The sequence below is a fragment of the Aquarana catesbeiana genome, linkage group LG03 (genome assembly GCF_042186555.1).
Source record: "Aquarana catesbeiana isolate 2022-GZ linkage group LG03, ASM4218655v1, whole genome shotgun sequence".
In the NCBI taxonomy this organism is placed as follows: Eukaryota; Metazoa; Chordata; class Amphibia; order Anura; family Ranidae; genus Aquarana; species Aquarana catesbeiana.
In genome coordinates, this window is record NC_133326.1 from 111771698 (window position 1) to 111797373 (window position 25676).

The 25676-nt window shown below is 43.4% G+C and overlaps 1 protein-coding gene across 6 annotated transcripts in view; it reads left to right on the top strand.

Moving 5' to 3' along the window:
• The window catches only part of ZNF609 (zinc finger protein 609), a 181280-nt gene that overhangs the window by 105967 nt on the left and 49637 nt on the right, over nucleotides 1-25676 (top strand). For 5 of the 6 annotated variants that reach the window (XM_073618983.1, XM_073618981.1, XM_073618980.1 and 2 more), the window contains 3 exons: nucleotides 7985-8210; nucleotides 14324-14411; nucleotides 14517-16929. In XM_073618983.1, the coding sequence (XP_073475084.1) occupies nucleotides 7985-8210; nucleotides 14324-14411; nucleotides 14517-16929 (2727 nt within the window). The remainder of the gene's footprint in view (nucleotides 1-7984; nucleotides 8211-14323; nucleotides 14412-14516; nucleotides 16930-25676) is intronic. The other variant, XM_073618984.1, reaches the window with a different exon arrangement.

A 25676-nucleotide genomic window follows, 5' to 3' on the forward strand; every position in this document is an offset into this window, starting at 1 on the left:
CTTTTTTTCCCACAAATAGAGCTTTCTTTTGGTGCTATTTGATCATCTCAGCGGTTTTTATTTTTTGCACTATAAACAAAAAAAAGAGCGCCAATTTTGAAAAAAACAGTATTTTGTACTTTTTGCTATAATAAATATCCCCATTTTTTTTTTTTAAAAAAAAGCTAATTTTTTCTCAGTTCAGGCCGATATGTGTTCTTCTACATATTTTTGGTAAAAAATAAAACAAAATCGCAATAAGTGTATATTGATTGGTTTGCGCAAAAGTTATAACGTCTACAAAATAGGGGATAGATTTATAGCATTTTTATTTTTATACTAGTAATGGTGGCGATCTGCGTTTTTTTTTTTTTTTTTATCGTGACTTAGACATGGCGGACACATCGGACACTTTTGACACATTTTTGGGACCAATGGCATTTATACAACGATCAGTGCTATAAAAATGCACGGATTACTGTATAAATGTCACTGGCAGTGAAGGGGTTAACACTAGGGGGCGATCAAGGGATTTATGTGTTCCCTAGTGTGTGTTTCTAACTGTAGGGGACTGACTAGAGGAAATAACAGATCGTGGTTCCTAGCTAATAGGAACACATGATCTGTCTCTCCTCACAGAACAGGGATTTGTGTGTTTACACACACACACACACACCTCCCTGTTCTGCCTCTCGTGCCTGCGATCGCTCGCGGCCGGCGGTCATCACGATCGTCGGCCACGAACATAGGTACCCCCGATGTGACTACCCCCTCTCGCCTCTCACTTCCAGCTCTCCTGTCACGTCTCGTGTCTCTCCTGACGTCAGTGGGGAATTCTCAGCCCCACCCGCCTCTCTTCTGATTTGATAGCGACAGTCAGTGGGCGGGGCTGAGAATTCTCCGCTGACGTGAGGGGAGAGCTGGAAGTGAGAGGAGAGAGGCGGGCCGGGCAGTCACATGAGCGGCATGGATTGTAGACAACAGGGGATACGTTCGGAGCGTTCTCCCAGGAGGGGCGGGGCAATGACATCACCGGCAATAGATTTTTACGGTCGCATGCATCGCTGCGGCATCGGGGACACCCGAATCGCAATGCATTGATGCAGCGATTAATTTCAGCACCCCTAGAACCTATGCACCGTAGTATACTTATATAATTAGAATGTATACTTATATAAGTTAACATATAGATGGTTACCTGCTTGGTATTATTGTTGTACTTTTAATCACAGGCCCACTTTAAAGTGATACTAAAGGCACATTTTTTATTAATTTCTAATAACAAACCTGTTATATTTACCTGCTCTGTGCAATGGTTTTGCACAGAGCAGCCTAGATCCTCCTCTTTTTGAGTCCCCTGCCGTTGCTTTGGGCTCCTCCGCCTCGCCGAGTGCCCACGTAGCAAGCCGCTTCATATGGTGGCACTTGTGCGTGCTCTCTCCCGAGCCATGCTCTGTGTGTCCATAGGACATATAGACTGGGACTCAGCCCCACCCCCCACTCCCTCCTTACTGGTTGTGTTTGACAGCAGCGGGAGCCAATGACTCCTGCTGCTGTGTCTGAGCCAATGAGGAGAGGGAGAGCTGCTGCTCTCGTGCACTTCACTGGATCGTGATGGGACTCCGTTAATAGGGATTGGGGGGAAGCTGCACGCAAAAGGTTCTTTCCCTTCATGCATAAACCTTCAGCCTTTAGAACCACTTTAAAGGTCTGTGCACACTATGTCCATTAAACTGCTAACCATACATGTCTAGATTTTGCTTGTTTAGCCCACAGGAGAGAAATCGGTGAATAAAACAGCGTGGATAGCGGAATTTCCCCTGCTGGCTATTTTTGTCAGACAGCTACAGCAAACCCTTACAATTTGGTTCATTAAATATATCATAAGTATTTCATTATATCTATTAGATAAAATATAACTGTTGATCTTGCCAGAAATGCTGTATTTGATGACTTCTTGAATACTCTACCTGTGCTGCACTCTTATTGGTTACATTGTTCCCAGTCCTCTCTGTGTACTACAGAATCCCCCCTTTTCTTTGGAGATGAGGAGAGCACAAGATATTCTATATTTTTAACACACTTCCTATCCTGGGGTGAACCTCTAAAGTACAGCGAGTAAGGGCCGGTACACACCAGAACGCAGTGCATAAAAAGAGCAATCTGTGCAGGTTTAAGCGGTGTCCTTGTCCTCTGCATGCGGGTGCCAATGTATTGTTAATGGCACGCTATATGCAGATCGCAGTGCATTTCACTGGCACCAAATCACGTGATACCGCAGTAGCGTGCAGATCAGTGCAATGCGTTTTGAAAAAGTATCGCTTGTACTACTTTTTCCGCGTTCCAGTGTGTTTTGCAGCTCCATAACTGAATGGGCTGTCAAAATGCACCATGCGTGAATTGTACGGGAACATGCATGTTCCAATGTAACCCGACCCCTAAGTGTTCTCACCCTACAACAGGAAGTGTTACTGGATCAGCAGGTAAAAATAAAGTGAAAAAAGAAAAACAAAGCCACTACCTCTAAAAACTGGAAAGATGCAACGTTCTACATTTTGTTCCAGACATTGGGTTTACTTGACTCCCTGAATAGGCAGGCAGTCAGTATTTGACAGATGATTTTCTACCTGGCTCAGTAAATTTGTTGGCCCTGACGGTGCCAACAGAGCCACCTAGGGCTCAAATTTTATCAGATTTAGTAGGAATTGGCCGGAATTCGAGTTGTGTATGGTTAGCCTTAAAGCAGTGTTCCCATTTAAAAAAAAAAAAATTAAAAGTCAGCAGCTACAAATACTGCAGCTGCTGACTTTTAATCGGACACTTACCTGTCCCCAGGGTCCAGCGATGCGGGGGAACGAAGGCCTGCTCGTCAACCCCCTCCGCGCGCCGTCACTGGCCTCTAAATCATCTGGGAACAGTCATGTGTCCCAGATGATTGACAAGAGGGAGGGTGGAGAGGTGATCTCCCTTCCTGCGCCGAGGGAACTGACGTCAGGAGCCCAGGCACCGAAGGAGGCAGACTACGAGGGACCCCTTAGCAACAGGCATTTAGAGGTGGGTAAAAATAAAAATTTTTCTCCAAATGTTTTTTTTTTTTTATCTTTTTTTAAGCACATTGCTATTTTTTTTTTTCTTGTCCAAAAATGAAGTCCAGCTAGATCCCTTCAAGCAGATCCGTTTTGCAGGTATAGCTATGTAAAACATTAAAAATATATGCCTATACCGTTTAAAATTCAGTAATACACTGTCTCATCCTGCTCTGCACATTCTCGGTCTCTCTCTATTTTCCGCACTGCTGAGTTTGTAGAGGCCGTTCTGTTGACAACCTTAAAGCGGAATTAAACCATGCTATCCTTTACAGCCAAGGAACCTGCTTCTGTTTGATCTGCAACTGCCATGGTGATGCACAAGTCATCAATTATGACACCAGCCATTTGATAGTTTGGTTGAGGACACAAGCAAATGTGACAGTTGGGAATCCCGTCATTCCAGGATTGTAACTGTTTTTTTGAAACCATTAAATCGATGAGTTTAGTCCTGCTTTTATGATTTACTTCTGTTCAGGGGCTCTGGACTTCAGCAAAATGGCAGCCTCCAGCAAGAAGACACAGGAGCAATGCTGGAGGCAATTTACAGCACACAATCATTTTGGTAGCATAATTATTAATGTAGAATGTATATTCCTTGCTATAGAATATGATTTTTTTTTTTTTTTTTTTTTTAATCAAGTTATGGGTAAAGTTCTGCTTTAACCTCTTCCTGCCCACGGTTTCTCATATAAGCAAAAAAATGATGAATTTTACATGAAGGAGAGAAATGTCAGAATTGGCCTGGATGGGAAGGGGGTTAAGTTAGGCGCTTTATCGTACATTGCTGTCTTTCTTTGATTTCAGATGTTGGAAGCTTGCCTGCAGGAGGCCAGATCAGCATTTACACAGGCTATCTGTGAGAAAGGGTACAAAGCTGTGTTGCATATTGTGGTGTGAATCATATTACTTGATCTGGTACAAATATTTTAGTAGTTTAGGCCCCTTTCACAGGGCGCCTCTGCTCTGCGTATCGCTTGCTCAATGGGGGATCTCTCCGCTGATCTCTGCTGAGCAGGCGTGTCTGTTCGGCTATGCAGAGCGGACACGGACACAGTCCCGCTCTCCTCTGTCAGATGGAATGGAAACAGATTCCCTGTCCGTTTCCATCTGATCCGCTGTACTGATGGAAAATAGGACCGCCATCTGTCTGTTTTTGGTGGACAGGATCGGATGGCGGCGGGTATTAGCGGACATGTGTTCGCTGACATCCGCCACTCCATAGAAGACAATGCAGAGTTCGATCAGGTCTGCCTAAAAAACTGAGGGGCGGATCTGATTGGACAGCCGATGTAAAGGGGCTCTAAGCATTCACATACAGATGTTCCCTTGAATTCAGCCTTGGCACTTGCTGCTCAAATCAAGGCCTGTATGGAGTCTTTATATAAGGGCAAGACACGAGGCTGCATTTGGTGGTCCTGTGCTTGTATGGTGAACTGAGAATAGACCTTCTCTATATTTTTGTGGTTATAGATGCTACACTGCCTTAGTGAGTGTATCACTTTAAGAGCTGCAATGTTTTGCACAGTGCTGTTTTTTTCCTTGCTCTGTAGCAATGAAGTGTAGTATTGAGAGCGACACATCAATAATCTAACCACTTCCCAAACCAGAGAGTGCCTATAGCAGTGACCTATTTAAATTAGCAGTCCCTTCCTTATCCAGAGTATACGGATTGTTTTATGTTTTTCTTCTGTCTGCAAGAAGCATTTCCTTTTTTTTTTTATTCCTTTTTTAATTGGCTTGTCTTGAATAAACATGGCATTCATAAAAGGAAAATGTTTAAAGAACAGCTTATGATTGGCAGAAATCCTCCCAGAAGAGAGCTTCAAGGCCAGTTTGCTAATTTCCAATGTGATAGCAGGCAGAATGGTTGCCATGCTGATTACTGTGAAATAAGCAGCATTTATGCTGTCTGCAGAATGTTTTGTTCCTGGTCTATGCTTCACTGTGAGTGATTTTACTCTTCCCTCTGCCTCAATCCTGCGTTCGTATTTTCCTTTCTCCTTTGTTTCCCCCTGTGTAACAGGAGAGTCAGTGCTCAATCCTCATTGTCATCTCAGCGGTATTGCTCCCAAGCCCTCTCTAATTGTAGGTGTTGGTAAGGGGCCACTGGCCACCCCTTCCCCTGTCTCTAGGCACACACACCGTCTCCTCCCAGCCTGCAGGTAATGGTAAAATAAAGACTTAATTGGATACCTCCCCATCTTGTCCTTGTGCCTGTGCTAGAGAGAGCCGGCGAGTGTGAGGTTGGTAGTACTGGGGTGTGATTATGAGCAGAGGGGGATTGTGTGGGGGAGGGGAGAAAGTGTCAGGTGAGTACATGTCTGTGTGCTTCTGATGCTGCCTCTCCTGTGCACGTGCTGCTATGTGACTGTCCCTGTAAATGTGGCTGTGTAAACATTTATGTTTATGTAAGTTGTATGGGTGCGTGCGTATTTAATTGATCGAATTTAATGCCTGATTCCTCAGTCTGCTTCTTTTTTTTTTTTGTGCTGTACCAGCTTCTGATTATAAAAAGGAGTCTAATTGTGCCATCGTCTCCTTCACACCCCCACCTCCCACTATTCGCTCTTCTCTGTCGCCACCTCCATTACCACCTCTCTTGGTTCATTAAACGCCTTGCTGCTTGAGACCACTGACGTGCATTAAAGCAGGTTAACCTCTTCCTGGCCAAAGGGCTTCCATGACAACATATACAGCCTATATTCATATGACATTAAGTATTCACAGCAAAGCTCTCAAAAGGCACTACCAAGCTTAAGAGCTGTTACTGAGGTGAGTGCAGTGCATCCCATGTGAAGCTGAGACTGCTGTGCTGTAAAGGGCTTTGCATTTAGGTGGCTGCACAGCCATGTCTATGAGGAAACCCATTGTAAGAACTCAGTATACAGTGCAGTACTCCTGCAAATTGATGTGTGAGCCTTATGAAGCTAGATAGGGGGCACCAAGGCCAGAGATGAGCATGACTGCAAGCTGGAGCCTTGCCAGGGAGGGAGTGTTTCTGCTAATTGAAAGTCAACACTTTTACTCCAGAAGAAACCTGCTTGCAGCCATATTTCATTTTGTTAAACAAAGCATGTAACTATTCTGGTATTTTACACAAGCAATTTATATATTCAGATTTGATAAAGGCAGCTGTGCAGTGGCTTATGCTTCGGAATCTGTTTGTACTTGAGCTGTGGACTTAAGTTTCATCTTCGATATTTGGGTGCTTGGTTTTTTAGGGACTGCTGTTGTAATATCTTTTCTCTAAGGCTCCATGCACACTAGCATTTTTTTAAGCTCCTGGAAGCTGTTAGCATTTTTTTTTTCTGCTCCTAGAAGCTATATCGAGTTCTCCTATGTGTCCATGCACACTAGTTTAAGCAATTAGCATTTTTTGAGCTTCAGCGTCAAGGAGCAGAAAAAAAAATCTTTTTTGTTAAGTTTCTAGGAGCATTTTTCCAGCAAAAAAAAAAACAAAAAAAAAAAACGCTAAATGCTGCTAAAATGCTACCAACCGCTTTTTTCTTCATGTAATGCTGATGCTCCTAAAAGCTTCTAAATGCTTCCAAAAGCTGCTAAAATGCTACTAGAAGCTGGCACAAAAATGCTATTATTAGTATTTTTCATCCAGCATTTTTTTCTAGATTTTTTTGAGCTGATAAAAACCGCTAGTGTGCATGGAGCCTAAAGGTTTAGCTTGTTATACCTTGGTATTGAATTGGCTATGCGGATGATTTCAGACTGGGCCTTGCTTGGCTCCTGCGCTTCCTTAACATGTTTTTCTCTACTCTTAGTATACGACCTGTTGTGGCCCTCACTTGCTGTCCCTCCTGTTTGCTCTTCGATAGAAAGTTTAAATCTAAACTCTAGCACCTAGTCATTAGTTGAAAGAGCAGCTCTTGTAATTATTCCGTGTGCTGTACAAATTAACATCACAACTGCTTGCTAATTAGCAGAGCAGCTGTAATTAAAGTCCCTTTGTGCTCAAGCTGATTTGTCCTGTATATCTGCTCCACCACTATTCTCTTTTTTTTTTTTTTTTTTCATTCATGTGAACTAATAATGAACTTATTCAGCCAGGAGGGATTCCCTGTCTTTTTAACCACTGATAACTGTGCAAAACGAGGCCTTTTTGCTCATCCCTCGCCCCAACGCACACACTGACTCAAACACCCAAGAATGGGTACTTCTACCATTCTGCTAAAAAAATAGTTTTCTGCAATCCTGAAGGTCCCACACAGTTTGCCCAAAAATTACCATTTGCTCTACTTTTTACTGGTATTTTACTTGGATATGGTTGGTGCAATAGGAGACAATATCCTGGTGCTCTCTTTCTGGCCTCCATGTATTTAAGGATCTGGAAGTAAGAATACTAGTGACCACCGCAGCATGTGAGATCATTTTCTTTCCTCTCTAATCGAATTGGTTGATTTGGTGCAGCACAGGTCTTTAAGATAGGTTATTGACATCCGCTCTTTTCTGTTCTGCAAGTAGTAGTTAGCAAGGGCAATGATATACAGTCTGAGTAGCTCATGTGACAAATGCCGTACAGTGCAAGGTGCAAAATAATTTTTGATGGTTGTGATCATTTTCACGAGCCAAAGATTTACAGTGTTGTTACCATTTGCAGAGATGTCAGTTGAATGTTGTTTTGGCATTCTGTATAACTGTGGTACAGAGACTCCCTTTGGAGTTTTCCAATGCACATTCTCTTGGGAAAGGCCTTGCAGACTTGGAAAAAACTAGCAAGATTGTCAATTGGCCTGGGAAAGCCCAGAGGTCTCCCAAGAAAAGCTCAAACCTGTAAACAGGTAAAGCAAAACATAGACATTATAGTTGGCCCAATTCCTGTAGTAAAATGAACATCTGATTCGTTTCTTCTTTTCTTTTCTTTTCTTTCACTAATATATACCATTTTGTATTTCTTTTCTTAGATGGAGTCTCCTGTGTGTGCGTCTACGGGGCTTCCTTTGCATCTGCTAGTCCCAATGGTGAACAGTGACATTTCCTCTCCATGTGAGCAGATTATGGTACGCACAAGATCTGTTGGTGTTAACACCAGTGATGTTGCTCTAGCCACTGAGCCAGAATGTCTTGGACCATGTGAACCAGGCACCAGCGTGAACTTGGAAGGCATTGTATGGCAGGAGACAGAAGATGGTAAGTGTTACGCTTGGTGAAATTTTTAGGAAACATACTCTGATCAGCCATATCAATATTACCACTGACAGATAAAGTGAATAACATTGATTATCTAATTACAATGGCATATGAAAGTGGGTGGGATATATTAGGCAGCAAGTGAACATGTTGTCCCTGAGATTGATGTGTTGAAAGCAGAAAAAATGGGCAAGTGTAAGGATTTGAGCAACTTTGACCTGGTGCAAATTGTAATGGCTAGATTACTGGGTTAGAGCATCTGCAAAACTGCATCTTTTGTAGGATGTTCCCGATCTGCAGTGGTCAGGATCTACCAAAAGTGGTCCAAAGAATGAAAACCGATGCCTGGTCATGGACAATCAAGGCTCATTGATGCATGTGGGGAGTGAAGGCTGGCCTGTGTAGTCCAGTAGAAGAGCTACTGTAACTCAAATTGCTGAAAAAGTTAATGCTGGTCTTGATAGAAAAGTGTCCAGAACACATAGTGTGTAGCAGTTTGTTGTGTATGGATATGCGTAGCCACAGACCAGTCAGGATACCCATGCTGACTACGGCCAAAAATGCCTACAGTGGGCATCAGAACTGGACTACAGAGGAATGGAAGAAGGTGGCCTGGTCTGTCGAATTCAGGGGTTCAAGGAACAAAACAACGAGTTCAAGGTGTTGACTTGGGCCTCCAAATTCTCCAGTTCTCAATCCAATTGATCTGCCAATGATGGCTTGGCTACCAGATACCACAGCATACCTTCAGGTGGTCATAATTTTATGGCTGATTGGTGTATTTGTCATTTTAAACTTAAAAGGTTAACTAAAAGTCCCTAGTAGATGGACAGCATGATAAAAAGCATCATAAGAATGTTAGTGTAAATTATAGCCAAAACCTTCTCCTTATTTTTGGACAGAGTAGGAAAAGATTAGAACATATGTAAGGGCTAGTTCACACTAGTGCATTGATCTATGTTTTAGCTGTAAAACACAGGTCAACACAAGGACACCAGAAAAAAAAAAAAACAATTGTTCTTTATGTTGCCTGTTCACACTACAATTCTGCACTGACCTGTGATTTATTTTTTTGACTCACAGGATGTCATTTCACAAGAAATGCAATGACTTTTTCCCTTGAGCCAAAATGTGCGCCAGTGCTCATTAAAACGTTCTTAAATGGATGAAAATTTACATCCATATTCCCTGCATTTTATCACGTCACTGTGAATTTGCCCTAAAGGTCTTATGGCTGTCTAAGTTCCCGCTAGTTAAAGGATAAATTCACTTTCAGAACATGTTACATGTTCCACCTGTTTTTAGGGTAGAACATTTAACATGTTCCAGCTCCTGCACCTCTCTTCCCTCACCCCTCTTTCTCTGTGACAGTGAGTAGGGGTTCTTCTCCCCACGCCCACTGTCACAATTTGAAAAGAGCATGGCGCTTGAGTTTTGAGTAGTAGTACTGGTATGATGCCTGTAGCTGCAGGCATCCGGTACTGTTTTAGAGCCGACAGTTGGCTCTTGTGTAAAAGCAATCCTAGTGGCTAACTAGCAGCTGGATTACTTTTACAAGCAGCGGGGGGGCTCTTAAATTGGTTACTGAGGCAGGGTGCTGTGATGTTTTTCAGAAGGTTATGTACAGCACCCCTACCATTAGTCATGATGTTCCTGCACTGTATTACGAAGCAGAGATACCCACTAATGAGGTCAATGGGTCTAAAATAATGTATGTAAATAAATTGGAATGGTTTTATTTAGGATAGGCACACGCTAGGCCACAGGGCAAAAACACACTGTTGTACTGTGTGTTCTACTGTCAGTGTTGGAGCACTGAAATTGTGTCAGTGCATGCAGGGCTTCCTTTTTTTGTAATTTCATTATTGGAAGCAATGCATAGTGACAGAACATTTAGTGCGTTGCGCTGCTGTGTGGGGATGTGTGGAGCCATCCAGTGTGCTGCGAAAGAGTGCTGACATTCTGCATTTTTCTGTAGTTTACTGCACCACACAACACACCAGCATTGTGGTGTGAACAGGGCACGTAGAAAACAAATGTGTGTTGTTTTTAGTGCATCTTTCTGAGTCTTCCCTTTACCGTAGTTTATTACTTGGTGATTCTGTCAGTCACTTTTATTTTTAACTTCTTTTAACAAACCAAGCTCTACAGCAAAGGCTGCAGTTAGGATGTTGAGACTAACCATTTAATGCTGATGGGTGCTTACAATGGTCAGCTTTTAGTAATTTATGTAATAAAACCTTTATCCCAAAAGGAAGGAAAAAAACTATTGCTGTAACTCCTATATAAGTGTTAGCTGGAGTTTGGCTTTAAATTGTTAGTCACCTATGTAAAGTCCATTTAACACTACCCTCTCCACTAATTGACAATGCTGTTGTCCAAGGGTGGTTTATGTTGCTTATCCATAGATACAGTGGAGGAATTAATGTAGTAACCCCAAAGGCCACTTTCACAGTAGCTGATCCAATCGGAGCCTCCAACAGATAGATTGGGGTTGGATCAGAGGGCAGTTGGGTGTAAATGGACACATGGACCAGCTATCCGCCTGCTCGGTAGGGATCAGCAGACAGATTCCCCGCTGAGCAGGCGGATTCCAATGGAGCCCGCCCCATGTGTAAGGGGCCTAGCTCAGGAGATGTGTTACTAGCTGATTATCACATGAAAATTAAGGAAAAACACTTGAAGAGAGAAGTAACAGCCACCGTATCCAGTGATTGGTAAGCTACAATATAACAGCTTTTGTATTTGGATTTAGTTAGGCTTTAACATACTTCTTTATGTAAAAAAAAAAAAAAACAACTTTGTGTTAAATGGATTTTCTGTTAATTTCTTTTATATATATCTCACTATTTTTATTTTTCTGTTCGGTAATGTTTTAGAGGTGAGGGCATTGCTTTTTACAGCTGTTTCTGATGAAAGTGAATATTTTGGTTCCCTCGCCCTATATAACTTGCAGTAAGCATAGGAGCTCTTAACAGAAGGACCTCTGGGTTTCTGTGCTTTCTATAGTGTTTCCATAATGTTTAATTTCCTGTAGTAATTTGTCCTGTGGCTGACAGCCTTTTAGTTACTGTATATAATGGCCTTTTGGGCACATTTCAGGCCTTACCTCAAATCAGTTCTTAGCAACAATAAAACCGCCAGCTCTGAATTCCAGAAATGTTGCATTTGATGCTCTTTTACAAAAAATGTGGACATCATAGTCTACAAAATTACATGTAAATTTTATATCAAAGATAAAATAACAAAGATTTTATAGCCCCAATTTATTTATTTTTTATAGACATACCATGCACTATGTCTTTCCATTGTTGGCACACTTTAGGTTCTGGGATGGTTCTGTCATCTCCGGGCGCCTGTCACAGGCTAAAATTTGTGTTACCCAGTATTTACATTGCAATTTGTGGTTCTGCAAAGCTGGCATATTTACCCAAGCTGGAAAACTTATCATAGTGGCCGATAGCACAGAAGTAATCCCTCATATTCAGATTTCTTTGCAGAACAAGACCTGCAGGTGAGAGCAGCGACAATGATCTGACCTGGTTGATATAGCTGCGCAGCTGGAAGTCGTGAGTTAGTCTCCTTTCCAGGCTCTGACAGATCACATGACCTAAAGCATAAAGCTGCAAGGGAAATAGGTTGTGGAACACAGCGTTAGAGCTGTATTATGCAATGTGCACAGGGAGGCAGGCTACTACTGCTGATCTGCAGTTTGTTTACAGTGGGTCCTGCTCTATAGAAAAGTGTGAATGAAGGAGGGGTAGAGTACCCTGGGTTCCATGTAAGCTCAGAGGTGTCTACAATCGTCAAGGTGCTGCCCATACATTTATTTATTCAGGTACTTACATTAGTGCTGTCAATTTACACAGCGCTTTGCATATACGTTGTACATTCACATCAGTCCCTGCCCTCAAGGAGCTCACAATCTAAAGTCCCTATCTCACATTCATACACATAGTAGGGCCAATTTAGACACAAGCCAATTAATCTACCAGCATGTCTTTGGAGTATGGGAGGAAACCCACGCAGGCACAGGGAGAACATGCAAACTCCAGGCAGGTAGTTTCGTGGTTGGGATTCATTATACAATTTTCTTATTTACCATGATTTCCTTTAGATCTACAGTCACTTATGTAGTGCAAGATCCTGCCTGATTGCATATGAACAAAAAGTGTAGGTTTGACCTCCATATTGTATGGTTTTGGTAAAAGGAAAATTGTATGATAAATGGCCAGCCTTAGACAGAAGGCTTGCTAAGGTTTTGTAGGATTTGGAATGATGTTGGGAACGGGTAGATGAAGCTACCTGGAAGAAAAGACCAAGGACTTTTTAAATGCAGCCTTTGTTCACAGATGTTTTCTGTAGCTTGTTAATTTTGGCTTCAGGTTTATGTTCATTTAGAGTATTGTTACCAGTTGTAACATTTAAAAGTAATAATTGAGGGTGAGTTATTGAAATTGAAGGTATGTGGTGAGGTTTAGTTCCGCTTTAGGCATTCCTATGGATTAATTATAATGGCAGATGTTTGGTGCAGACATGTTCTAGAGGAATCGGGTTCACTGTCGTCTCTGGGCTTCAGATATGATGTAATATGGGATTCCTTAGGGTTTGTATCAGTGCCATGCTGTCTAAGAGACAGTACTACTGACTGCTTGAAAGCAGGTTTATTCATACCTGCTTACGCTGCAAAGGGCTCCTGCAGCTGTGCAGCCATCTGCTATCTGAAATGATTCCGGAAAGCTGCAGGTGCAGAGATGAATTGCCTTTTCTGAAAGTTCCTGGGCTGCCTGCGTATTAGTGAATTTATTTTAATTTGCATATTCATCTTTTCCTTTTCGCACTTGTGTAATAATTTACCCAGTTAATGATTTTTTTTTTTTTGCCTGAAAGCTGGTTATCCCCGCTTTATATAAAATGTCTTTGTAATTTAGATTTAGAGAACACTGTATGGTGGTTTTCAGATTGTATAGCCAGCTTCTACATGAAGTAAGTTGACTAGCTCACTAGCTGTGATGGTGATTGATACTATGGAAAGCCAGAAAGCCTCGCTGTAATGGCATCTGGCCTCTTCTAGCATCTGGGCAGTCACCCTCTGCAAGTTGGAAAATAAAACCCATTAGTGGGAAGTCGGTATGCTTTTGAAAATCTACGTACTGATTCTGCAACTAGTAAAAATATGCGTTTTTATTGGCTAGTGATTTCAGCTAATGCTACACTAAGGTTTTATGCTGCTATATATGATCATTACAGTTCATATAAATCCACATTTTTTCTATTTGATAAACTCTACATTTTAACCCTTCTACACTCTTTCAAAAAGTAGAGGGAAATATGCTTTTTTTCAAATGTTTTTTTCTTTAATAAAGTGTGAGTCTTTCCATCTGATCAACTAATCTGCTAAATCTGTTTTGCAACTGATCTAACAGTACACATTGCTTACCACTATACAGTGTAATGTTGGTACAATTTATTTAAAAACTACACAATTTAGGAGAAATGTTATACTCTGGATGATGTTATTTGCAGACATCTTAAAGGAGTTGTGAGGTCTTTCACCTGAATGCATTGTATGCATTCAGGTGAAAAACCTTCCGTGCTGCAGCTGCACCCCCAGAGTACCTCTTTTTCTTACCTGACCCCGATTGTTCCAGCGACGAGAAGAAGCCCAGCAGCTCTAGCCGCTGTCTCAGATCCTCATTGGATAGATTGATAGGAGCAGGAGCCATTGGCTCCTGCTGCTGTCAATCAAATTTCAGTAACACAGGGGGCGGGGCCGAGTTCTGCTGTCTGTGTCTATGTTAACAGCAGGACTCGGGAGCGCGCCCACACGAGTGCTACCATGGAATGCGGCTCTCCGTGGGGGCCCTCGATGAAGTGGAGGAGCCAGGAGTGCCACCAGGGAACCCCAGGAAAGGAGGATCGGGGGCGCTCTGTGCAAAACCCTTGCACAGAGCAGGTAAGCATGACATGTTTGTTATTTAAAAAAAAAAAAAAAAAAAAAACCTTTACAATCACTTTGTTTTCCACTGATCAACATTCTAAATGCTGACAGAATTTTGGCAGAATTTCTTTACTTTCACTTACCACTAAATGACTGTCTTTTACATTTATAGGTATGCTGGTAGTAAATGTGACTTGGAGAAACAAGACCTATGTTGGCACACTGTTGGATTGCACACGGCACGATTGGGCACCACCTAGGTGAGTTTGAATCATGGCATATAGCTAATTCTCAAAAATGAAATTATTTTTGCTTTTTAAAACTGAGTGCCTCACGCTCCCTTTTTTTTCCCTTTCCCCCTCCAGATTCTGCGACTCTCCCACCAGTGACTTGGAGATGCGGAATGGACGGGGTAGGGGTAAACGCATGCGTCCAAGTAGCAACGCTCCCATTGCAGAAAGCACATCAGCTGCTGATGGTAAAGGTGCGAGCAGTAGCAGCAGTAGTAGCAGCAAGACTCGTGCTGGAGCAAACAACAAAGGGAGACGAGGAAGCCAGAATTCAGGAGATCATCGTCCACCACCTTGTAATACATCAGAGGATATAAAGGCTAGCCCTTCATCTGCTAGCAAGCGAAAAAGCAAGCCCCCATCTGACATTGAAGTTACTTCAAGCTCAGAGGATTCCAAAGGAAGTAAACGTGCTCGCACAAATTCCATGGGATCTTCATCTGCCCCATTGGCTGGATCCTTGCCTTTAACTGTACCATTAAGCACTATCAAGGTAGAGCCAGCTGCACTGGATAGAAATTGTTCTTCACCAATATTAATAGATTGCCCACACCCTAACTGTAACAAGAAATACAAGCACATTAATGGCCTGAAATACCATCAGGCTCATGCACACACAGATGATGACAGTAAGCCGGAGGCAGATGGAGATAGTGAATGTGGTGAAGAGCCTCATATTCACCTTGATATGGGTGGCTGCAATGGTACCTTTCCTTCTCAGAAAGGTTCTCTCTCCCCTGCCAGATCTGCTACACCCAAGACTCGTTTACCTGAACCACAAAGTCCTACACTTTCTTCCAAGCTTGGAAGTAAAGGATTATGCAAAAAGAAACTGGGTACTGAAGGTGACACTGACCCTGGAGCACTTTCTAATGACGGGTCAGATGAAGGCCCCATGGCAGCAGATGATACGAGCAATGATGGCTTTGAGTCACAGGAAAAACGAATGGGTGAAAAAGATGCAGCCAAGAAAGGTAATGGGAATAACAAACAAGATAAATTGACTTCCTCAAAAAGTGTCAAGTCTGCCCGTCCCATTGCTCCTGCTTTGGTTCCACAACAGATGTATACCATTCAGACAACCAACTTCACCGCTTCAAGTCCTGGATCATCATCTGGCCTCCCTCCTACAGTAGTACAAACCATGCCTACTAGCCCACAACTTAAGCCCATACAGCCCAAACCAACAGTTATGGGAGAGCCGTCTAGTATAAATCCAGCATTAACTCCATCGAGAGATAAAAAGAAAAAGGATAAAAAGAAGAAAGAACAAAGGGATGAAGAAAGTCCTGGCACTTCCATGAAAGTTGGGCGTCCTGAAGATGGGAAAAGTCCTTATGGAGAAGCCGTCACAGATTCTTTAACCAAAGGCGATGGACTTCCTAATGGCTCTGATGCTCACCAGAGCCGCCTGGCCAGCATAAAGGCTGAGGCTGACAAAATCTATAGCTTCACAGACAATGCACCCAGTCCCTCTATAGGTGGAGGAGGAAGTACTTCAAACCGAATGGAAAACCCTAGTCCTAATCAGCCTATGACACCACTACATGTTGTGACCCAAAATGGGGCAGAAGGGACTTCAGCTAAAACAAACAGTCCTGCTTACTCTGATATTTCAGATGCAGGAGAAGATGGCGAAGGTAAAATGGAGGGGACAAAGGTAAAGGATCCAGAGCAGATGGTCAAAGAAAGTGCCAAAAAGTCCCTTTTTCCACCTCAGCCCCAGAACAAAGAATCCCCATACTACCAGACATTTGAAACCTATTATTCTCCAAACTATGCACATTCCAGTCCTGGTCCTGGTGCCATGAATCCTACTGGTCAAACTACACCAGAAAGTCAGCCACTTAAAGTCAAGAAAGAGGAAGACTTGGAAGTTACTGAAGTGAAAATGAAGGTGGAGCAGCAGGAGGATAAAAAGCCAGAACTTGGCACTAGCCAGCAACCTTCAGTCATCCAACAGCGTCCTAACATGTACATGCAGTCGCTCTACTATAATCAGTATGCCTATGTGCCTCCTTATGGGTATACTGATCAAGGGTATCATGCCCATCTACTTAGTACTAACCCAGCATATAGACAACAGTATGAGGAGCATCAGAAACAAAGGCAGAACCTGGAACAGCAGCAGCAACGTAGCATTGAAAAAAAAAACGAGATGGCCATGAGGGACAGAGAGGCCACTTTAAAGGAAGAATGGAAGCACAAGTCTTCAGTACCTCCTACACTCACAAAAGCTCCAAGTCTGACAGATTTAGGGAAGTCCTCTTCCAGTAAGCCTAAGGAGCTAGGACCAGTGCCTGACCCTGGCAAATCTGTGATTATTCCAAAGCCTGAGGAATCGGCAAAAATGTCAGTGCAGCAGCCAGAGGGATTAAAGACAAAAATACTGGATGGAGCAGGACACACAGTAAAAACTCCAGAACCTTCCAAACCTGTAAGCGAATGTAATAGACAGACAGGTCTAGATGTTCTTTGGTATAGACAGGTAAGGAATTGATCATCTTAATTTTTATATGAATAAAAGTGCATTGTAATGTGTTGGCTACTTTAAAAAGTTTTTGTAAAATAGGGTATTTAAGCATGCATTATAATCAAATGCCTTGTTTTTACAGCTTCTATTGTCACTATTGTTAGATTATTTTTTATTTATTTAGAAAACTATTCCTACAAACTGTAATAGTACTTTTTGCATTTCTTACCACCCCACTTTGCATAGAATGGGGAAGGTTTATAATCTTTTTCTAATTAAAGTGGAGCTATACTTGCCTTCAGTCCAGCGATGCTGCGTCCCAGTGCTCCACTCTGGCTCCTGACATCTTTTGACGACTGCCTTCAAGGTCTCAATCACCAGTCACTTTCATTGGCCAGGGCGAGATGACGTAACTCCCGCGCATCAGTTATCTCAGCATTGCCGAATTTGTTTAATGACCAGCGCATGCTTAGCTCAGTGGTCAGGGAGGTAGATAACTTTGATGCAGAAGAGACAAAGCATGTCTCTTCTGCATAAAAAAATCCTGCCTTTTTGCCCATTTTTAATATGTTCCATAAAGTTCCATGTTAAATGGCCATCTGTTACCTCTGAGGATGTAAATAAGAACCTGTTAGAGTGTCTAACCCTCCTTCACTCAATGTATGTCCATCCTAATATTTTTTATTAAGAAAATAGGTCAAATTTAGATCCCTGGATTTTATCGCTGCCTGGTTCCCTCTTGGGGAGATAGGTCCTCTATTTATCCTGGTGACTAGGGATGAGCTCAGGTGTGTTCAGATCCTAGTCTGAATCCACCTAAGCTAGCCTGCCAAGAACCTGTCACTGCACACTGCATCTTATGATTGATGGTGTACTTTGACAGCATCCTGGCGGGATATCCTAGGTGAATTGAGACTAGGATTCAAAAACAATTGAGCTCCTGACAAAAACAACTGGCTATCATTATCTCTGTAACAAGTGATGGAAAGTCTTAACTTTTATGGTTGTCACCAGAACAGAAGGAAAATCGTACCATGGGAATACATTTGTAAAGGTGATTTCTCTTAGGAGAGATTTCCTTTTTGTGTCCTGTTATCTGGACAGAAAGTAAAGGAAAATGTCCCAAACAGCACACAAATGGGATTGTAACTGCTCCATACTCTTATCCACTAAAAAAAGGTTTTGCTAATTGTACGGTAGAGGATATAGGCTCCTCAAAGTTCTGACCATGGGTTGAATACTGTTACCTTTTATCCTCATTTTTTGCTAGTGTCCTTAGTTGACAGACAAACTCTCACTTCTGAAAGAAAGCTTCTGCTTTTGATTATAAGGTAAGCTTGAACACTACCCATGGTTCTTCACATGGGGAAACCCTTTCACCACCTGGCTGCATTGACACCAGTGAGGCAATAGATTTGCTGCTTCCAGACCTCATTGCATCTTGTACTGCTGTCTCTGGCACTGAACATTGTGCCATTTGGCTCCGGCTGCTGTCAATCACAGCCAGTGGACCAATGAGGAGAGACTGGTGGGGCCGAGCCGCGACTCTGTGTGTGAATGGACATGCAGTGCCACAGCTCGGGAGCCCCCATTGCAAGCTGCTTGTTCTGGGGTAACTCGGCAGGAGGGAGGGGCCAGAGGCACGGGGGGGGGGGGGGGGGGGGGCGAGAAGAGGAGGATTGTGGCTGCTCTGTGCAAAACCACTGCACAGAGCAGGTAAGTATGAGAGGTTTGTTTTTGTTTTTAATAAGGAGTTGTAAAGGCAGAAGGTTTTTTTTTTTTAATCTTGATGCATTCCAGCAATGTCTTTGATTCCCTCGGCTGTCCCTGACTCTCCCTTCTGATTGGCTGAGACACAGCAGTGGCGCCATTGGCTCCGGCTCCCTCCCCTCCGGGGGGAGGAGACTTTGCAATCACTTTAAAGCGGCGTTCCACCTAAAAGTGGAACTTCCGCTTTAAGGACTCCTAACCCCTTGACATGCCACTTTTGGCATGTAATTTCTTTGGGGGGAAGTGGGTACCTAGTTTTGACAGGTACCCAGCTCCCACTTCCGCTCGGGGCGCCTAGGCAACTCGAGCGGAAGGTCTCCTCTCCCCCTCCTTCCCTGCAATCTTCTGGGACACGTCACAGGTCCTAGAAGATTGACGGCCATTGAGAAGGCGCAGCGTGACTCGCGCATGCGCTGTGTGCACGTGGCTGTGAAGTCGCAAGCTATCACAAGTGTGTCACAGCCAGGTGCCCACATTTGTGATGCCAGAGAGAACCGAGTGTTTGGGCGACCACATGGCTGGATCGTGGGACAGGTGAGTGTGTGTTTATTAAAAGTCAGCAGCTACACTTTTTTGTAGCTGTTGATTTTTAATAAACACAAAACCAAGTGCAACTCTGCTTTAAAGCCTGTGATGCCTGTTTCATTTGTAAGCTGCTCTGAGACTTTTGAGCCCTGTTTGACCTGTTACATGGGCTTGTTAGCATTATTTCCTGTGTTGCCCACCGCTCAGTTGCACTGTTTTTGGATGTCCCAGTCGTAATGATTTAAAGAAGCCTGTGTCATGTAATGTGCAATCGGGAAAATAGGATTTCGACGTACCAGTAAAACCTGTTTATACGGTTGAGGACTCTCCCCACTGTTCCTATGATCTTCCTATTGTCTCACGGTTTTGGGTCAGGCTCGGCGACCAGTAGCTAAAACAGTAGGGGGACTCCCACTGACCAGCAGGATTGGTATACAAGGTCGTCACCCTAGCAAATAACACAGGCTTACCTGTGGTGCGGAATCTAAGTACTAACCAGTGTTCACCAGAGCTCCTGATGGTGGAGATAGTTTAGCTGTGTGTTAGTACCAGGTCGCAGTCCTCCGGGATCACCACACCAGGAGGTGAGCAAGCCCTGGGTCCAGTACTGGATATAGCAGGTAAGGATCAAACAGAAGTGTAGTCAGTAAACAAGCCAAAGGTCGGTAACAAATAGTTGCAAGTTGGGATCAAGCTGAAGCGTAGTCGAGGAACAAGCCAAGGGTTGGTAACGAGTTGTAGCAAAGATATGGACGGCAGCAGGAAAGACAAAAGTGAGATACTGGCTGGAGAGAGCATAATAATCTGGCAAACAGGAAGTGCAGAGACCTTAAGACGTTCATAGGGGGAGCAAAGAGTTCAAGGCAAGATCATTCAAGGAATTGTCCAGCTTTCCAGATGGCTCAGCAAGAAGACATATTGTCTGACACAGTAGAGGTTCTTAGTTCAAATCCAGGCCCTGACATATATTGCTGCAAAACTGAGGCTAGGTGGGAGGGTTAATATAAGGGGGACACAGCCGCTGTGTCCTAATGATATGTGGGTGAGTGCTGATGCAGGTCCCTGTATGGGTTAAGGGGCCTGCATGTCATATTTCGACATAACAGCTGTGTCCGTGCATTAGAAAAGAATAGGATGCTGGCCCAGGAATGCAGGCAACACCTGTACATCCCCGTGCTGGGAGGACACAGACCTGCAGGGGATCCGCAGTAAAACGCCCTGGGGAATGGACCCTAACCCAGTCATAAAAGAAGCCTGTGTCCTGTACTGTACTCCAGGAAACCAATTTTACTGATGTTAAAAAAAAATAAACACCCTCAAATGGGCAACTACCACTGGTGCTTTGTGAAAAAAATAATTTGTTGCAAAGACCATTCACCAGTAAAAATAAATTACATTGTGCATAGTTGTATTGCTTTTCCACTACTGTCTACTCCAGCATTTTTATTCAGTATGCTGTCTGTTTTTATTGGAGGCTCTTATTTTAAGTTTCAGTAAGCCCCTGCAGGAAGTATTAACATGCTCTAAGACCTGACATACTTTTGCAGGACGTATTTATGGTGACACATTAGAAGTGCTAGTTTTTGGCAATGAGATTTTTCACTCAATGCGTGTACCTGTATATGGATCTGTATGGTTTATGCATTAGACCGGAAACATACTTTGTCTATCATGACAGTTCAAGTCCTGCTAGTCTAAGGCTAGAGATTGAGGAAGATGACTTTAAAGATATCTTGACTGCTAAATTGTGTCAATTTAATGTTACAGGCATCAATCAATAGAAGATGGCTGCACAGTGTAATTCATTGGTTAATATCACTGCCATTGTGAGGATCTATAACTGTGTGGTGTTTGATTTCTCTGCAATTTCTGTGAGAAGAATGTAATGCGCTTCTAGTTTTATCCCTGAAAATTGACAGCGTTATCACAGTGGTCATGTACTTATGTGTTTTACTAAATGTCAAATATAGCTTACCGGTTTAATATTATAAATAAATATATATACAGTATCTCACAAAAGTGAGTACACCCCTCACATTTTTGTAAATATTTTATTGTATCTTTTCATGTGACAACACTGAAGAAATTACACTTTTCTACAATGTAAAGTAGTGAGTGTACAGCTTGTATAACAGTGTACATTTTCTGTCCTCTCAAAAATAACTCAACACACAGCCATTAATGTCTAAATCGCTGGCAACAAAAGTGAGTACACTCTTAAGTAAAAATGTCCAAATTGGGCCCAAAGTGTCAATATTTTGTGTGGCGACTATTATTTTCCAGCATTGCCTTAACCCTCTTGGGCAGGGAGTTCACCAGAGCTTCTCAGGTTGCTACTGGAGTCCTCTTCCTCTCCTCCATGACAATAGCTGGTGGATGTTATGGAGACCTTGTGCTTGTCCACCTTCCGTTTGAGGACGCCCTACAGATGCTTAATAGGTTTTAGGTCTGGAGACATGCTTGGCCAGTCCATCACCTTTACCCCCAACTTCTTTAGCAAGGCAGTGGTTGTCTTGGAGGTGTGTTTGGGGTCGTTATGTTGGAATACTGCCCTGCGGCCCAGTCTCCGAATGGGGGGGATCATGCCCTGCTTCAGTATGTCACAGTACATGTTGGCATTCATGGTTCCCTCAATGAAATGTAGCTCCCCAGTGCCAGAAGCACTCAGGCAGCCCCAGACCATGACGCTCCCATCACCATGCTTGACTGTAGGCAAGACACACTTGTCTTTGTACTCCTCACTTGGTTGCCGCCACACGCGCTTGACACCATCTGAACCAAATAAGTTTATCTTGGTCTCATCAGACCACAGGACATGGTCCCAGTAATCCATGTCTTTAGTCTGCTTGTCTTCAGCAAACTGCGGGCTTTCTTGTGCAGCATCTTTAGAAGAGGCTTCTTTCTGGGACAACAGCCATACAGACCAGTTTGATGCAGTGTGCGGCGTATGGTCTGAGCACTGACAGGCTGACCCCCACCCCTACAACCTCTGCAGCAATGCTGGCAGCACTCATACGTCTTTTTTCCAAAGACCTCTGGATATGACGCTGAGCACATGACCTCAACTTCTTTGGTCGACCATGGCGAGGCCTATTCTGAGTGGAACCTGCCCTGTTAAACCGCTGTTTGGACTTGGCCACCGTGCTGCAGCTCAGTTTCACGGTCTTGGCAAGTTTCTTATAGCTTAAGCCATCTTTATGTAGAGCAACAATTCTTTTTTTCAGATCCTCAGAGAGTTCTTTGCCATGAGGTGCCATGTTGAACTTCCAGTGACCAGTATGAGAGAGTGAGAGCGATAGCACCAAATTTAACACACCTGCTCCCCATTCACACCTGAGACCTTGTAACATTAACAAGTCACATGACATCGGGGAGGGAAAATGGCTAATTGGGCCCAATTTGGACATTTTCACTTAGGGGTGTACTCACTTTTGTTGGCAGCGGTTTAGACATTAATGGCTGTGTGTTGAGTTATTTTGAGGGGACAACAAATTTACACTTATACAAGCTGTACACTCACTACTTTACATTGTAGAAAAGTGTAATTTCTTCAGTGTTGTCACATGAAAAGATATAATAAAATATTTACAAAAATCTGAGGGGGTTGTACTCACTTTTGTGAGATACTGTGTGTGTATACAGTTGTCCTCAAAAGTTTGCATACCCTGGCAGAACTTGTGAATTTTTGGCATTAATATTGAAAATATGACTGATCATGCCAAAAAACTGTCTTTTCTTTAAGGATAACAATCACATGAAGCCATTTATTATCGCATCGTTTTTTGGATCCTTTTTAAATCATAATAACAGAAATCGCCCAAATGGCCCTGATAGAAAGTTTACATACCCTGAAATGTTTGGCCTTGGTACAGACACAGGTGGTGGCACACACAGGTTAAAATGGCAATTAAAGGTTAATTTCCCACATTTGTGGCTTTTTAAATCACCATTAGTGTCTGTGTATAAATAGTCAATGGGTTTGTTAGCTCTCAAATGGATGCACTAAGCAGGCTAGACACTGAGCCACGAGGAGGTAGAAAAGAACAGCCAAAAGACCTGCGTAATAGAGTAATGTAATCTTTACAAAGATGGAAAAGAATATAAAAAGATATCCAAAGCCTTGAATATGCCAGTCAGTACTGTTCAATCACTTAAGAAGTGGAAAATTTGGGGATCTCTTGATACCAAGCCAAGGTCAAGTAGATCAAGAAAGATTTCAGCCACAACTGCCACAGGAACTGTTTGGGTTACAAGGAGAAAATGGGCAAAAAATAGCCCAGGGTCAGACTTTAGAGGCACATTGGACAGTATTAGATATAAAAAATAAATATATTTTATTTATGACAATACATAATACAGACAGAGCAATAAAGAATTAAAAGCATATAATGCACTCTAAACATAATACATGACACTTAAGAACATGCATCATATACATAACAGTGAGCCCCTGTGCGTCAACGCGCTTCGCTGTTTAGTTTCATCAGGACACATTCAGGGGTTGTTGGAAAGAACAAGTCTCACTATCTTGCAAATAAGTCCATAGAAGGTAATTTCCCCGCTAATTATCAGGTATCACATATATAGTATTCGGATACTTGGATATTTATGCAAGATAGTGAGACTTGTTCTTTCCAACAACCCCTGAATGTGTCGTGATGAAGCTAAACAGCGAAGCGCTTTGACGAACACAGGCTCACTCTTATGTATATGATGCATGTTCTTTCGCTCACTGTTATGTATATGATGCATGTTCTTTCGTGTCATGTATTATGTTTAGAGAATATTATATGCCTTTAACTCTTTATTCTTTTTTGCTCTGTCTGTACTATGTATTGTCATAAATAAAATATTTTTTTTTATATCTACTACTGTCCAATGTACCTCTAAAGTCCGCCCCTCGGCTATTTTTTGCCCATTTTTTCTTTAGTTACCAAATTTCCTATACGGATGTGGCCATAGGAGTGCTTCCTTTGTATTAACTGTTTGGGATACAAAGAGAACCCCACAGGTAACCTCAGGAGAAATACAGGCTGCTCTGAAAAAAGATGATGCCGCTGTTTTTAAGGAGCACAATACGATCATCCTTGAACAAAAAAAAGCTGCATGGTCAAGTTGCCAGAAAGAAGCCTTTACTGTACAAGTTCCACAAAAAGCCTGGTTACAATATACCCAACGGCACCTCGACATGCCTCATTGGCTTTTCTCTTTCGTTCATTGATGGACACAGCATCTTCATCTTGACCTTAGGGTTATATCGCCACCTTCAGTAGAGGACTAGCCAGAACATGCAAAAATGGCAAAACTGCACAGTACCGCCCAGGGGGCGGTCCTTCTGGCTATAACCCCTCACACTGCATCCAGCAGCTCAGTTTTTTTCTGCCTAGTGTAGGAGAAGGACCTGGCTCCCGGTGGGGACCATTGGTCCTGGGAATTTTTTCGTTTTTTTTTGCATTTTTGACTCCTGTGATCTACAATCAACAGCCGGGCTGGGTGACAGGCTGGATAATATAGATCCTGGTAGTCTTCCCAGCCTGGGCATCGAGCGTGAGCAGACCTTAGCTATGTGCCGGGTCGGCCACGACATGCCCGTCTGATCTAGGGGGCGGCCGGTGAGCTATATGCTCCGGGGCACACATATGACCGAGCTACTGCTGTCCGTGTCACAGTGTGCCGTGGCCAACAGCCACCCCATACTACTTGGATGATGGGTCCGTTCGAGGAATGCGTCCAGCAGTCCCTGCAGGAGGGGTAAGTATGGTTCCACCTGTCTCAGCAGGATGGAGCAGCTGGGCATTCACTGGGAGGTCGACTATGGGGTCTCTCACTCTCCCTGTCCCTTTCCCTCCTCCCCATGCTATGGGCCGCAGTGTGACTGGGCATATGGGGGTGCGGTGCACGTACCTGGCCGGGGGTCCTCCGGGGGGGGGGCTCCAAGTCCTGGCAGGGGGCTGCTCTGGGTGTTGGTGGTCCGCCTGTCCTTTCCTGTTTTCTTGGCCATGGTGGGGTGTATTAGTATGTATGCCATGTGGGGAGGCCGCCGCGCAGAGCGTGGCCATTTTCCTGTAGCCACAACCACTTTTTTTCATTTCGGCCATTTTCTGGAAGTCCGGTGCCCATTTTCCCGGTGCCCTCAGAGGTTTTTTTGCTGAGGCGGCCGGAGGCCATTTTCTAGTAGCCCCTCAGCTTGTTTTGCGCTGGGTGACTGTTTCTTCGGAATAGCACAGATTTTACAAAGAACACTTCGTGGCTGACAAAGGGGAGATGGACGGCGGCGGCACAGCGCAGTACCTGGGTCAGGGTAGTGAATCCTGCTGGGGGGGCCCCTCAGTCTGTGGCTGCTAGGAGGGTGGACATTTTGTTACTTGCCTTAGGTCCCTAAGTGGTGACAGGCGAGTGTGGGTCAGCATGGCGTCAGAAGCTGGCGCTTCTTCCCCAGACATCCCTGTTATGGCAACCGGTTCCCC